Here is a 15,976-nt window from a genome sequence, read left to right as displayed (position 1 = left end):
TATTAAAAATATTTGTCTAAGAAGATTGCTTGAACGTTTAATGATTTCAATGCTTACACACCAGCTAATGGGTTTAGCTGAAATAACCAAACTTGTGAATTAGGTGGGTGCGTCTACATCATTTCTGGGCATTTACTCACACCGTAGAAGAATGACTTCACAATCACTACTACTTCTTTACCTGAAACAAGGATTTATCAATTCCGATAATTAACATTAGTTTATAAACTATAAATTGGTAGCATTTATAAGAATGAATGCTAATGCTCACATGGATAATTAATAAAATGATTAAATAAAAATGTAAAATAAATGAAATAATTACAATCTTTGTATTAAATGTATAATTCTAATATGAAATAATTTTAATTATGATTCAGATACATAATAAAAAATAACTATGCTGGCATACATTTTCACAACATTTAATTAAAAAATACCCAATTATGCAACTTATAAGAAAAGCTTTATTTACCTTTATAATATCAGGGTTTATAATTTACAAGAGAAACTGTGGCACACATAATGTGCACAGATTAATTTGCAAAACTAATGCAAAAATGTACAGTATATACATGTGAAAAACAAATACAGATGGTTAATATGAAAAAAAGAAAAAACTTACCATAGGCATTAGTATTGTTAAATCTAAGCGTTTCACACCTATTAACAAGGTGCAGCCGTAAAAGTTCATATACACCTTATATGAGCAGCTCCTGCACAGGAAACAACTACTGCAACTATAATACTCTTTATATATTTTAGCATACTTAAACATCAGACTGGTTAAGTGCAACAGCAGCAGCAGATCCTAAACTAAGCGATAACAGACAGTGGTCTTCCTAATCTGTTAAAAAAAGGCCTATATTTTAAGACTCAAATCAAGCAAAAAACAAAAACATCATATAGCAGAAATTCTTTTGGTCCATAACATTTAGACAAAATAAGTCAACAACATAAGGGGCCACATCAATAAGGTCTGCTGACTGTATCCAATAGAAAGAACATTAACAGATCCCAGTCAATACAATACAATAATAAAAAAAGAGCAATTTGTAATGCACAGCATCACTGCAAGAAAAAAAACTCATCTAATTAGTAACCTCTATTCAATATTACCCGTGCAATAAAGTATAAGGGACAAACAAAAAGATTGACTTAGTCTCTTTGTCTGCTTTTCAGTGGTGCATGTTTAAGTAATAGAGTTGAATTATGCCTCTGTTTGGCCCAAACTCACTTCCATTTTATTACAACACTCTTCCCATCTGCAGCACTAGAAATTGTTATTTGCACTAGCCAATGCGTCTAAAACACGAATGGGAATGTCCCGTCTGGCTGACCATCTTCGGTAACAGAGGAGTACGAAATGGTCGTACATGACAGACATTGACCCTTCTTCATGAATGTTATATTTTATGAAAGTTCCTCTCCTGCTCAACAGGGGGCGCTGTGTGTTAATGACTGTCTGGTGTCACAGCGCCCACTAGCTGTGAGGAGGACTGGCTGACAGTAACAGATGGGGTTCCTTGACTAATACATTGAGCTTGTGTGTATCTGGTGGCCGTCAGAGTCAGTTTTTGAAGGCTCCACAGTGGCTGGCTCTGCATATAAACTCCTTCAGCATGTTGCCGTCGATCTGCCAGAATGCAGCTGTCTGTGTGACCTCAGTTAAGTGGTTCACACAGAATTTAAAACAGAACTCCTCTAGATCCTTCACATGGAAGAAAGCATGAACGTGCAATTATGAGTGACTGAACAAGTGAGCAAGAACAATCAATATTATCATCCATGATTAGCATTACAAGCTTACAATTTTGAGTTTCTGTATTGCCTTTCAAAAGTATTTTACTTGTTGATTAATTGCAAAGAGCAAACAAACAAAATGAGACAGAAAGGAGCTAATGGGTAAACAGGCGTCTGCTTAAATGCTCTGGTAAGCCAGGCCTCCAGGGTGGTTTAGTGTTACCTCAGCATCATATCTGATGGCAGCAGACAGCAGAGAGAACGCGTTCTCCACCGTGATTCCTCTCTTTATGATATGCTGGCACAGCTTCTTCAGCCTGTTTTCACAGTATGAGGTTGCCAGATCCAGTAACCCTGTGAGAGATATCCAAATCAATTCATTTTTTGATGGGATCAGCAAAAATGTTCTGACCATCTTGAATTTTCTTTTGTTTTATAACACGCTTTGTAATGGCGAATTTAATTTTTACAGTTCCAAATGTTTTTTGTTGTTATAGATCACAACACATAAATAAACACAGAAGCATACAATACTACATTTGGTTAAATTAACACTTTTAAATTATTGTTAATAATAACAACAAATCATCATTATTGATGTTCTATTTTTATTGTTATTGTAAATAATAATTATATTATTGCAAATAATAACAACAATAATAATCAATCATTATTGGTGTATTATTGTTATTGTAAAAAATAATGTTACTGTAAATACAATAGTGTGAATGGAATATTACCTGCAACCTGGCAACAAAAATGGACAAAAATCATATAGGAGTCCATTTTAAAGCTAGGTAAGAGTAGTAGTTTTTTTTCTACTTGGCGTACAACCCGAATTCCGGAAATGTTGGGACGTTTTTTTTTTTATTTATTTGAATAAAATAAAAAATAAAAGACTTTCAAATCACATGAGCCAATATTTTATTCACAATAGAACACAGATAACATATCAACTGTTTAAACTGAGAAATTTTACAATTTTATGCACAAAATGAGTTCATTTCAAATTGATGCCTGCTACAGGTCTCAAAATAGTTGGGACAGGGACATGTTTACCATGGTGTAGCATGTCCTCTTCTTTTCAAAACAGTTTGAAGATGTCTGGGCATCGAAGTTATGAGTTTCTGGAGTTTTGCTGTTAGGATTTGCCTGATATAGGTTTCCAGCTGCTGAAGAGTTTGTGGTTGTCTTTGACGTATTTTTAGTTTAATGATGCACCAAATGTTCTCTATAGGTGAAAGTTTTGGACTTCAGTCAGGCCAATTTAGCACCTGGACTCTTCTACTACGAAGCCATACTGTTGTAATAGCTGCAGTATGTGGATTTGCATTGTCATGCTAAAATAGACATCATCTGGAGGGAAGCATATGTTGCTCTAAAACCTTTATATACCTTTCAGGATTCATAGTGCCTTCCAAAACATGCAAGCTGCCCATACCATCAGAGATGCTGGCTTTTCAACTGAACGCTGATGACATGCTGGAAGGTCTCCCTCCGCTTTAGCCCAGAGGACACGGCATCCGTGATTTCCAACAAGAATGTCAAATTTGGATTCGTCTGACCATAGAACACTTTTCCACTTTGAAATAGTCTATTTTAAATGAGCCTTGGCCCACATATGGTTTCTTTTGGCATGACAGAGCTTTAGTTGGCATCTACAGTTGGCACGGCGGATTGTGTTTACTGACAGTGGTTTCTGGAAGTATTCCAGGGCCCATTTAGTAATGTCAATGATAGAATCATGCCGATGAGTGATGCAGTGTCGTCTGAGGGCCCAAAGACCACGGGCATCCAACAAAGGTCTTCGGCCATGTCCCTTGCACACAGAGATTTCTCCAGTTTCTCTGAATCTTTTTATGATGTTATGCACTGTAGATAATGAGATTTGCAAAGCCTTTGCAATTTGACGTTGAGGAATGTTGTTTTTAAAGTATTCCACAATCTTTTTACGCACTCTTTCACAGATTGGAGAGCCTCTGCCCACCTTTACTTCTGAGAGACTCTGCCTCTCTAAGACATCCCTTTTATGTTACAGACCTGATGTCAATTAACTTTATTAGTTGCTAGATGTTCTCCCAGCTGAATCTTTTCAAAATGTCTTGCTTTTTCAGCCCTTTGTTGCCCCTGTGCCAACTTTTTTGAGACCTGTAGCAGGCATCAAATTTGAAATGAGCTCATTTAGAGGATAAAAGTGTAAAATTTCTCGGTTTAAACATTTTTGTTCTCTATGTTCTATTGTGAATAAAATATTGGCTCATGTGATTTGAAAGTCTTTTAGTTTTCATTTTATTCAAATTGAAAAAAATGTCCCAACATTTCCGGAATTCAGGTTGTAGTTTTGGTCCATTTTAAATGGTTTCTTATACTCATCTATAAGTTTGCTGGGATATTTTTCTGTAAAACTAAGTCTCAAAATGAACCCACCAATGGCGTCTTCAGGAGGAAGATCCACACTGTCTGTGTAGAGGAACTCTAGAAAAGAGCGGTAAACCGGGTACGAGAACTGGTCGATCTCAATCACTTCCTTCATATCCTCATTCCAGTGTGACTGAAACATTGATCTGAAGTGCTCACACCTGAAAAGAGGAGACAGAAATGGAGAAAAGGGGAGAAAGTTGTAATTAGCAGTAACCAAGTGAGCATTAACCTCTTTAAAGGTACACTCCACTTTTTTGGAAATAGGCTCATTTTACAACTCCCCTAGAGTTAAACAGTTGAGTTTTACCGTTTTTGAATCCATTTAGCCGATCTCCGGGTCTGGCGGTAGCACTTTTAGCAAAGCTTAGCATAGATCATTGAATCCGATTAGACCATTAGCATTGCGCTCAAAAATGACCAAAGAGTTTCGATATTTTTCCTATTTAAAGCTTGACTCTTCTGTAGTTACATCGTGTACTAAGACCGACGGAAAATGAAAAGCTGTGATTTTCTAGGCCGATATGAGAGTATAGTTCCTAGCCATATTGGTCTAGAAAATCGCAACTTTTTATTTTCGGTCGGTCTTAGTACACGATGTAACTACAGGAGAGTCAAGCTTTAAATAGGAAAATTATCAAAACTAATTTTTGATGACCAAATGCTAATGCTCTAATCCGATTCAATGATCTATGCTCAGCTAAAAGTGCTACCGCCAGACCTGGAGATCGGCTGAATGGATTCAAAAACGGTAAAACTCAACTGTTCAACTCTAGGGGAGTTGTAAAATGAGCCCATTTCCAAAAAAAGTGGAGTGTTCCTTTAATGCACAGATTATTAATGAAGAAATTGGAGTGAGATCATCACCTGATTTTGAGAACAGCTTTATGGACATGGATGTACTTCCCGTCAACACTGAATTTGAGGTCAGAGGTCTCAGGATTGTCAAACTCTTTTTTAAGGGACTGGGCCACAGTCAGGAAGTCATCATGCTCTGATGACAAATACAGCACAGTTATGGAAGATCAGCGACTGCATCCATTTCTGTAGAGTTTATTTCCATTTAATGCACATTAAATATCATCAGTAATACTCCAACTGCATTAAGACTGAAACAACAGAGCAGCAAAAGAGAACTAAACATCAAAAGAACAGCACAAACTCACCCATGGAAATAAGCCGCCACATCACAGACGGCGTGGCAAAGCAGGCGAAGACGTCGTCTGTGCTGCTGAAGTGTGTGAGATGTGGCAACACTATGGGCTGTCCGCGGCACTGCCCCCACATATACACCTGACCGCTCTGGGTCTTTGCCGCAGAGGTGTGTGTGGAGTGACAGGCAGCGATCTCCACAATCCTGGTGGAGATCAAAGAGGCGGAGTCAAAACAGCAGGAAGACATGGAGTAGGTCAATGTGGAGGTGCAGGGACATGAGGAAGGATACATGCAGGAGGAGAGGGCACAAACGGGAAAGGACCAAGGGAAGGGGAGGGATACATCAGTCAGATCCTTATATAAGTAGATTACTGGGTTGTTGTTTTTTTCAGATTTTATGCATGTCCTCAAATTTAAACCAATCTATCTAATAATAGCAGAGATAACTGTAGTGACCTATAGAGTTAGTACAAGAGAGCTACTCTTCAAACTACACCCAAAACAAGATGACTAACAGGAAGCTCCCACTAGACCAACAGGAAATCTCCCTGGGTTGCAAAAATTCACAATAACAATGGCACTGACAAAATGCAAACAGCAACAATCCTTATTTTGAGCCGCCAACCTAGACAGCATCATTTTAAGTTGTGCTTTTCAAGTCCATTTTCTAGATCTCATATTCCATATTTTGGCCATTTTCTAGGGCAGCATCTCATAAATTCTTTGTAAGGAATCGGTGAAAAAATTCACACAAAATGAAAGAAGAGCTATGTCGATGTACAAATATGCTAAAGAAGTACAAAAATATTACTCAATATTTTGAGCGGTATGTACTTTTGGTCTTAAGGGTATCACATTGTTAACTTGATTTTAAAAGATTTCAAATTTGATTTCAGAGTTTGGCATTAGCATGTTGAAGGTTCGGACAATATACAATAAAAAAGGCAGTTCAGTGGCTTTTGGAACAGGATTATTTATATACTATTGTAAAATTAATGAATATTTTGAATTCTCTTTTATTTTTGTGTTCAGTTTTTTTATTTATTGTAGTTTACGTTTCAGTAATTTTGTTATGCGTTTTTGTCATTTTTATTAGTTAGCTATATTTTAATTTTATTTCAGTTTTAGTCATTTTAATACTTGAAATTAAACAAATTTTATTTGAGCTATTTGCCGAAGGCAACAATTCTTAATATTTTCATCTACAATTTAGATTTTACTTCAGCTTTATTTCAATTAATGAATTTTTATTAAAAAATAATTATTAAAATAATATAAAATAATATTTTATTACTTTTAGTTAACAATAGCAACTGTTTAGAACAGAGTCAGTGAGTGAATGAGTAGCAGAGGTGGAAAGTAACAAATTACATTCACTCGCGTTACTGCAATTGAGTAGCTTTTGTGTGTACTTCTTTTTAAAGTAAATTTTAAAATCTGTAATTTTACTTTTACTTGATTGAAGTATTGTACTTCGCTACATTTTAAATGCATTAATTACTGAGCAAGCATGTAGAGGTAAGGTAAATACTTGCATCATTGCATTGTTGGTTAAAATTAAGCTTTGGCAGTTTAGCAAAAGGTTTTGCACAAATTAGCCAAAGGGCGTGCGATATCGTCTGCGACAATATCATAATTGTTGTTTTAACGATGTGCGATTTGACATATTTAGTCAAACACCAAACAAAACACCCCTCCACCGTGTGTGAAGACTATTAGATTAGACCAGTGCGCAATCGCATGCGCATTTAGTGTTCTTTCACTGCGTGATTCAGTCTGTTAAAATGCATTTAAAATTATCACAAAATTGAAGATATAGGTGCAGAAAATGTATATTTATATAATTTTATGTTTATAAAAACAATATCACATGAAGAGTACGGTTTTTCTCCAAAAATCAGCATGATTACATTTTTTTTTTTTTTTACAACAGTTCAAAAAACAAGAAATTAATTAAGAGACGCGTTTTAGACACCATATTGCCTGTTTTTGCTCTATTTCAACAACAAAAATAATCCCAAACACAGCCACAGCACTGTTTTGTGTCTCTGACAGTGACAGTGACAGTGTTTTCGTTCCTGAAGGAATCAAATGTTTAAATGATTCGGTTCAGTCGCAATGACTCCCTTATTAACAGTGACTCGGTGATAATTTCGCATTTAAAGTATCTTTTTTTTTTATATAATTTCAAATGAGTATTCAACATTTTATGTCTTATCAAAACATTATGTCTGCATTTGTAATTGCAGGTTAAATGCATTCATGTCCTGCATTAAACAGTGTGTAAATACGTCTAAATGCCACTTCAGATGAAGCTTCTGTGTTTCCTCTGCATTGCAAAGATTAATTTTGTTGATACTGATTTAATATGCCTGGTAACAGCCCAAAGGTCTTATTATTCTAAATAACTGATTCCTTTAATTAAATACAACTAATTTGAGATTTATAGGCCTATCCCAGGGGTGTCAAACTCAAGTTCCTGGAGAGCCGCAGCCCTGCCGAGTTTAGTTCCAACCCTGCTCCAACACACATACAATGTAGTTTTCAAATAAGCCTAAATGATTCGATTATTATAGATATAACCCTAATTAAACACATCTGATCCAGCTATAGCTAGATCAGAAGTGTTTAATTAGGATTATATATATACTGTTGTAGGGTTGTGGCCCTTCAGGAACTGAGTTTGACACCCTTGGCCCATCCTATTGTTGAGTCCCTCCCACTGTTAAAAAGTAAATAAGTAATTTTTACTCTGAGTAAAGTTTAAATTAGCTACTTTTTACTTTTACTTGAGTAGATTTTTAGACTGGTACTTTTACTTGTACTTCAGTAAAATTTCATTAAGGTAATGGTACTTTTACTTGAGTAAAATATATTCGTACTCGTTCCATCTCTGATGAGTAGGCAAGTAATAAAAAAGGAAAAGAAGACATATTCCCAAACCCCCTTACCTTTCTTTCTCAGTCATGACTTGTACAGGGCTGAGCTGGTTGCTCTTGTTGCCGGTGCCCAGCTGGCCGTAAGTGTTGGCCCCCCATGCATACAGCAGGCCCTCATCGGTCAGTGCTAGAGAATGAGCGTAACCTGACGCAATCTGTGACACAGTGACACATTTAAAATTTTTACAATTTTCCCACCCACTTAAATTATTATTTTTTTAAATCTGCATGCTCACATGGGTTGTGTGGAAAAACAAACTGCTTGTTTCTTCATTGTCAGTTCTTGTTGCTTGAGATACATTACTGTTAAAATGTTTGGGGTCAGTACAATTTTTTAAATGTTTTTGAAGTCTCTTATGCTCACAAAAGACTGCATTCATTTGATTGGACAAAACAGAAAAAAACAGTACTATTGTTAAATAATATACAAATGAAAAACATATTCCGGTCACATGATCTTTCAGAGATCACTCTAATATGCTGATTTGGTGCTCAAGAAACATTTCTTATTATTATTATCTGTGTTAAAGACAGTTGTGCTTGTGCTGCATAATATTTTTGAGAAAACATAATTGCCAGGATTCTTTGATGAATAGTTAATTTGAAAAACAGCAAAAATGAATATTTTTTTGTAAAATTACAAATATTCTGGCACTTCTGATCAATAGCTTTTGAATTATAGCTAAATATAAGTATTACTTTCTTTTAAATAATAATAATCTTACTGACCTCAAACTTTTGAACAGTTTGATATTACATGTACAGCTAACAATTTATCTGAGAACATGGCAGATCTTGCGATTCGTACCTGCAGCACACAGAGGCCTTGAAGTGCAATTAAACGACTCGGTGTCAGCTGGTTCCCATTGCTGCCTAATCCTAGCTGGCCGTTACCATTGTAACCCCAGCCATAAACCTGAAACACACACACACATATTTCACCACTAACAAACACGCAACACAGCTACAGTGAGAAATACAGCAAGATGACTTCCGTGCTAAACAGTCAATAGACAACACAATATTTTACATAGCATGTTGCATATTTCCATAAAAAGGAAGGTTATAAATTATTCATTTTATCCCTTACCTCGCCATTATCTGTCACAGCCATGGATGAAGTCTGTCCACAAGCTATACTGACCATCACTTTGTTCTGCAGACAGTTGGACACCTTACGAGGTGTTGGCTGGTTGGCGGTGGACCCTGAACCCACCTGACCACAATTGTTATAGCCCCATGCAAACACCTAGGGCGACATACAGTTAGCGACTAAGTTAATTAGCAGAAACCTTAGGATTAAAAATAGTAATTTATAAAAACAACTGACTGGATGTCTACAAATGTTTTTGAGTTAGCTATAAAAATACACTTGCTCTATACAGCTAGAACATTTAATGAAGCTCAATTAGACAAAGACAAACACAGAGTGTTACACTCAAGCTGATCTTGGTAGTCACAGTGAGAACAAAAGCCCTCACAGCTTAGCAAAAACGGTCACATGCTTCTTATTACAGCGAGCACAATGAGGCTAAGCAGCTAACTATACTTGCTAAACAGATGAGGACAGAGAGGAGGGTTTTGTCAAAGTAAAATCCACCTAATACCCTTTAAAATGTATCCTACATTTTTAACCTACTACTGGAGTGTTTCTAAAGAGAGTGATAAAAGCTAAATTTTTATATGCAAAAGAAACAGGGAGGAATTTGCTTGTATTATGGGATTAGCATGCGACACGTAGCAGTGTAAACATAGAAACTATATTCTGAAACTGTTTGATTAGTCCATGCCATCAGATTCACAATATCTCAATATTTTGACCCTAATTAATGGACATATTTTTGCATCATATTGATCTGGGTATTTTAACCAACAGTCGGTGTTTTAAATTAATAACCAGAATGTCAGAAACGCAGCTGAATCAGTCTGTGGTCCACTAAAGCCTATAAGTCTCATACCCCAAATAAAAGAGAACATCTCTGAGAAATACGTCTTTAAAAGAGAGATCATGGGATAAATAAAGTTTAATAGGGTTTCGGTGCTGTACCTTTTTGTTTGTCTTATCATAAAGCAAATTCACCAACAATGGCATTGCTAGTCTAGCAGCTGAAGATCTGGACAATTCAGTAGTTTGATTCTATGCCATCTTTTAAGATTTTTAAATGCCCTACTCGTGGACTAACAGTCAAAAACGGTGTGAGACAACACACAACAGCCAAACACATCCATCTGCGTGTAAATGGTGGTGCTTTAAATATAAGACTACTTTTCTGATTTGTTTAGCAAATCTTTCACAACCCTCAAGTTTTATTTAGTACTATTACCTCAATCAGACTAATACCGCATGCACTGATGTGTCTCCTGTTACCTGTGAAAATGTTTCTTTCACCTATTATCTTTCAGCACCTTTTATTTATTCTGCTGTTTTTAATCAATTTGAACCAGTTTATATGCCTTTTTGGGCTGAAACTGTAGGCCAGATTATTTCTAATAATAATAAAATATGACCTATTAATGCAATGCAACTCATCTGCATTTTTTTAATTGTACTGTTGAGAGAAAACTAATCAATATTAGGTTAAATGTGCAATCTCTTATGTATGGAAGCCCATTTCCATCACATATGAAAAAACTATTACCATTTACCAAAGCATGATTTGGCATATGAAGTCTTAATTATTACAAACATTTATGAGATACTTAAGTCATGCTTATGAGATAACAGGTCAAACTGATGGGATGGAAAGTTAAAATTATGAGATAATTTGACATAACAAAAATGCCATAGTTATGCCACAAAGCAAAGCATTTACTAAAGTTTTTTTTCTTGTGTGGTGAAAATGGGCTCCATACTCATGCAATGCATCAATTAAGTGAGACGAAAAACAGTTCCCATGCCTCACCTCACCCTCATGGGTCAAAGCCAAAGAGTGGTGAGAACCACAGGCCACCACAGTCACCTTCTTGCTCTGCAGGTTTGTAGTCACCAAAATAGGAGACACACCTTGATTCGTGGTCCCATTGCCCAACTGACTGTATCCATTATGCCCCCATGCATACAACTCCCCCTCTGGAAGCAGAAAAAAGCACTTTGAATAAGACAGTAGTATAAAAATACAAACCCATTATTGTGTTTAAGCATTTAGATAGAAGAACTATAATGTATCCAGACAGGCAAATGATTTCACATTATGCCTCTACTTTTACTAGAGGTGAAGCCACAAAATACTTTCAGTTTACATAGAACATAGAGATTTAACTTGTACTTACCTTCTGTAGCCAGCAGAACATGGGGGCCACTGCCATAGCTCAAACTGACCAGTTTCTTTCCAGTCAGACTGTCCAGCTTTTTAGGAACAATTGTGCTCTGACTGTCTCCAGTGCCCAGACAATTACTGCAGTTCAAACCCAACACGTACACCTGTGCCAGGACATCCAGATTCACTTTCATATGAAGGTACAGAAGCCCTTCATACAAACTGCTAGATACAAACTACTAAAACTAAAACAGGTCAAAGCAGATACCATCAGTTTCTTAATCAGCTTACTTCGTCATCGTGGGTGATGTAGATGGCCTCATTGGCAGATGCTCCAAAGATGCATGCCTGTCGTATGGAGGCGAGCTCCTGTGCACTCAAGAGCGTGAAGAGAGGCCACTTACTCACATCCACCATGGCAACACTCCTTTGTAACCGCAGGGAATGGGGTTTGGAGACGAGAAGATACCTGCTGTGCGTGCCTTTAAAACAGGACACATACACAACAGTTTGGAATAATTAGGATTTTTAAATGCGTTTAAAAGAGGTCTCTCAAGCAAAATACATTAAAAACAGTAATATTCTAAAATAAGGTTACACTTCATTTTGATAGATTCTACTAAATACATGTCAACTAATTATCATTCATTTGCAGCTACATATCTATTAACTCCCAGAGTAGACTGTAAGGTTGGGGTTAGTAGAATAAGTTGGCATACTTGCAAAATTTCAGTATGTTGTGTACCCATCAAAATAAATTGTTAGAAGATATTAAGCAGACAGTCTACTAATACTCTAATGACTGCTAGTTGACATGTAGTTGCAAAGTTACTTACTGTTAGAAGAATGTCTAAAGTGGACTATCAAAATAAAGGTGTTGCCTAAAATAATATTACAATAAAAAAAAAAAAGTTTTCTATTTTAACATGTTTAAATGTAATGCATTCCTGTGATGACAAAGCTGAATTTCCAGCATCACATGATTCTTCAGAAATCATTCTACTATGCTGATTTGCTGCTCAGCTCAGTTATTATTTCAAGATCAAGCTGGGATTAATTGCCCTAACAAGGGTGACCGATGACCACTGCACTTAGTTTGATTTTATACCCTATGATACCACAGCTCACAATAATTTACACAACACACTTGCATAATAAAGGTTTTTGTGCTTGGAAAAGCAATGTACTGATGGATCATAAAGCCTATTGGTCTGTTGTTTTGTCACTGAAACACTTCGGTGGAACTCTTTATAACGGAACAACTGCTAGAACTCAATAGTGGCAGCTTTTATTGTATCTGTGTCACTTTTACAGCTGATCAGGGACCAGTCGCGACAGTGTAGCAAAACCCAAAGCAAAACAAAAAAGTAAGTTTGTACTGTGCATGCGAAAGACATCGCTAAATCAACAGGGTTGGTTTAAACGTATCTTCTTGCAGGCTTGCGTTACTGTGTGAACAAGCAAAGCTCAGTTAGCCTGACAGCTAGCTTACCGCATCGCTGCATCAGGACATGAGATACACTCAGAATACAGAAACAACGCCACAAAACCTACCTAGTGACACACAGGAGTTTGAGACCATGCAGTTAGCGAGTTATCCAGTCCCTCTAGGAGTCTGTAGCGCCAGCAGTCTGACCACGGAAACGCGTTCACGCCAGAGAGAAAACCAGCTCACTTGTTTCCTGATCACTGTTGCTACGGCTCCACGAACGACTGCTCAACTGTCCAATCACAGGCTGCTTGTACGTCGCTCCTACTTCACGGATTGGTTGTGGCAGAAGCCTGGAGATAAAGGGGGCGGGACTTAACAGAATAAGCCACATAGCCCACATGTTGTTGATAATAATAATAATAATAATAAGAATAATAATAATAAAATAAAAAAGTTCTGTTAAATCGTAACGTAAAAACATATTATTATTATCCCACTTCATATTAGGTGGGTTTAACTACTATGAATTTATGTAAAAAAAAAAAAAAAAGCAGGCAAATTGTAGGCCTACTTATTCATTGTGTTCATGTTGAATTGCAAAACACTTTTGTTGCTACTGAAGTTTGGTTAAGGTTAGGCCAGGATTAGTAGTTAGGAAAGGGTTAAAGGTCGTTAATGTAATTACAGATGTAACTACAGAAATTAATTACATGAGTAACAAACACGCAGGATTAATTTTTTTAAATGTTAGTCAAACATGTATTTACACAATACGTTCACTGTATCTATTGATTAATTTCAATGTTAGTACACAGTTAAAGACGCTTAATATAAAGTTGGCCCATTATTATTATTATTATTATTATATTGCCACTCGTAGCATCTGAATATAACGTAAAGTATTGTCGTAAATCTTGTAATCTATATCCTGTATATAGGTTTCTAATTTACCAGTAATAAACATTCAAATATATTCAAATATTATACACATACTGTCAAGCCATAGCGTCAGGATTTGCATTATTTACAGTTGAGTTCAGTTTCTGGGATCCCGGAACAGGTTGAGCCGCGTACAAAGTTGACAAACCTGTTTAGAAATGTGGATCAACTAGTCGAGCTGAATCACACGGTCAGTCCTGAGCTAGCTTCAGATATAGCCATTCACAAAGCGTCGCTTCTGCTTTGCATACGACTTCCCTCGAGTGATAAAAGCAGAAGTCGGAGTGAAATCAAGCATTCCGCCAGATGCCAGTCCAAACCTGCCGAGATACAGACAACAAGAGTCCGCAAGTTCAGTCAGAAACGCGTCTCTCGCATCAGGATGGGCGCCATCAAGTCTAAACGGTTTAAAAAGACTCCTCAGGTTCTCCTCATGGGCTTGGATTCGGCTGGGAAATCTACTTTGCTGTACAGACAGCAGCGTGGTGTGCTGATGGAGACCACACCTACTGTGGGCTTCAATGTCGCGACTATAGAGCTGGACAAGAAGACCTCGCTCTCCGTGTGGGATGTTGGGGGACAAGGAACCATGAGGCCCAATTGGAAATTCTACCTGGAGGGATGTAAGGTCCTGGTCTTCGTGGTGGACAGCAGTGATCGTGCCAGGATGGGAGAAGCTCAGAAAGCCATGAAGAAGATTCTGAGTCATGAGCATTTGAAAGGGGTTCCCCTGATGGTGCTGGCTAACAAAAAAGATCTGCCAAACTCTCTGACTATTAGAGAGGTGTCTACGTTGCTGGAGCTGGATAATTACACAGATCGGGTGTGGGAGATCCAAGCTTGCAGCGCACTGAAGGGACTTGGTCTCCAACAAGCCTTTCTCTCTATAGCTAAACTAATGCATAAAGCATAAGCAAGATACTATCTAGCTGACTAGGCAATACAGTTCAAACTTGACAGTCTCCTTTTATCGAAGCAGAAACTTAATAACAAGCAAAATGAAGAAGTTTGATCATGGTGCTATCATACTAAGATCAAGAATGTTGGGAAATAATTGACTGATTGTACTACTGCACTTGTTCATTGTTGTTATATGTGCTGTAAATACTATGTTTGTTTTACTTGTCTTCATGTTCTGCACTGCAGGCATGTACACTGTAATTACTGCAAACATCGTTTCCTTTGTAAATGAATGCCATGTGCAGATTAATTTGGCAACCAAAGTGATTTTGATGAGAATCCTGCGATACATACTTTTTGATATTGGAAACTTTATTGATGAAAATTCATAGAAATCAGGTGCTTTTAAATGCAATTTTGGTTTTAGGTAAAACTTTACACTAAGGTTCAATTTGTCAACTTTAGTTAACGAACTAATGTTTAAAACATTTACATCAATGTTAATGCCACTTTGGCAACATCAGGTTATTCATATACATCATGTAGGCTATTGGAGTTTAAAAGTAGGTTATAAATTTAAGGAGAAAATATTGCATAATCATAAATAGGTAAAGTCATGAAATTATCTGATTTTAAATGAAAATTTTCTTTATAGGTAACACTTTGGTTAACAATCACTTTTAATGGAAATATGTCCAAAACATTTGTTTTTATTAACAAACATAGATTAATAAATACTATAACAAATGTCTTGCTCATTGTTAGTTAATCTATTAACTATCATTAACTAATGTGACCTTAATGTAATGTTCCTATTTTATATTATTTACACATGAAGATGTAGTGAAATTACAATGCCTAAATTGTGCAATAAATTAATCTTTGAAATTGCGATGATGAAGTATTACCTTAAACACCTTGATCAGACCTGCATATATAAGTGACTATGACCAAAATATATCAGGCTAGCCTGTTATGCTGTCATAACTTGGCAAGAAAATAACCAATTCTGTAAAAAGCAGCATGATTCATCATTATTTTAAGGATAAGCAAACAGGTGTTTTGAAACATGAATTGAAATAATTTGTGCTTTCTATCGTACTGGATAAGGTAGTTTGGTAAGAGGGATTAGTGGGAAACTGGTCCTAGATGAGTGTAAAAAAAGCTTGATAACAGATTCACTGTTTAGGTGT

The 15,976-nt window shown here is 36.5% G+C and overlaps 2 protein-coding genes across 3 annotated transcripts; one reads left to right on the top strand and one right to left on the bottom strand.

Moving 5' to 3' along the window:
* Positions 1–345: 345 nt before the first annotated feature.
* On the bottom strand, positions 346–14,370 carry LOC306872481 (RCC1 and BTB domain-containing protein 1-like). Of its 2 annotated transcripts, none has more exons than XM_079421052.1 (13): positions 14,032–14,370; positions 13,067–13,294; positions 11,804–11,994; positions 11,526–11,676; positions 11,159–11,325; positions 9,346–9,504; positions 9,064–9,171; positions 8,268–8,410; positions 5,328–5,518; positions 5,029–5,155; positions 4,171–4,322; positions 1,967–2,097; positions 346–1,711 (listed from the first exon to the last, which is right to left on the bottom strand). In XM_079421052.1, the coding sequence occupies exons 2-13, from the start codon at positions 13,092–13,094 to the stop codon at positions 1,571–1,573; spliced, it is 1,689 nt and encodes a 562-aa protein (XP_079277178.1). In that variant the 5' UTR covers positions 13,095–13,294; positions 14,032–14,370; the 3' UTR covers positions 346–1,570. The 2 variants fall into 2 exon arrangements, with proteins under 2 accessions (XP_079277178.1, XP_079277179.1); XM_079421053.1 differs by having other exon boundaries at positions 13,938–14,319.
* On the top strand, positions 14,266–15,892 carry arl11 (ADP-ribosylation factor-like 11; the record flags this gene model as incomplete). Its single annotated transcript, XM_079421055.1, has 1 exon — positions 14,266–15,892. One exon carries the CDS (start codon positions 14,266–14,268, stop codon positions 14,794–14,796), a length of 531 nt encoding a protein of 176 aa, XP_079277181.1. The 3' UTR covers positions 14,797–15,892.
* Positions 15,893–15,976: the final 84 nt, after the last annotated feature.

Source organism: Barbus barbus (genome assembly GCF_936440315.1).
Source record: "Barbus barbus genome assembly, chromosome: 7".
In the NCBI taxonomy this organism is placed as follows: Eukaryota; Metazoa; Chordata; class Actinopteri; order Cypriniformes; family Cyprinidae; genus Barbus; species Barbus barbus.
Note: the sequence above shows the minus strand (reverse complement) of the source record. Positions and strands in the feature narration are given on the sequence as shown.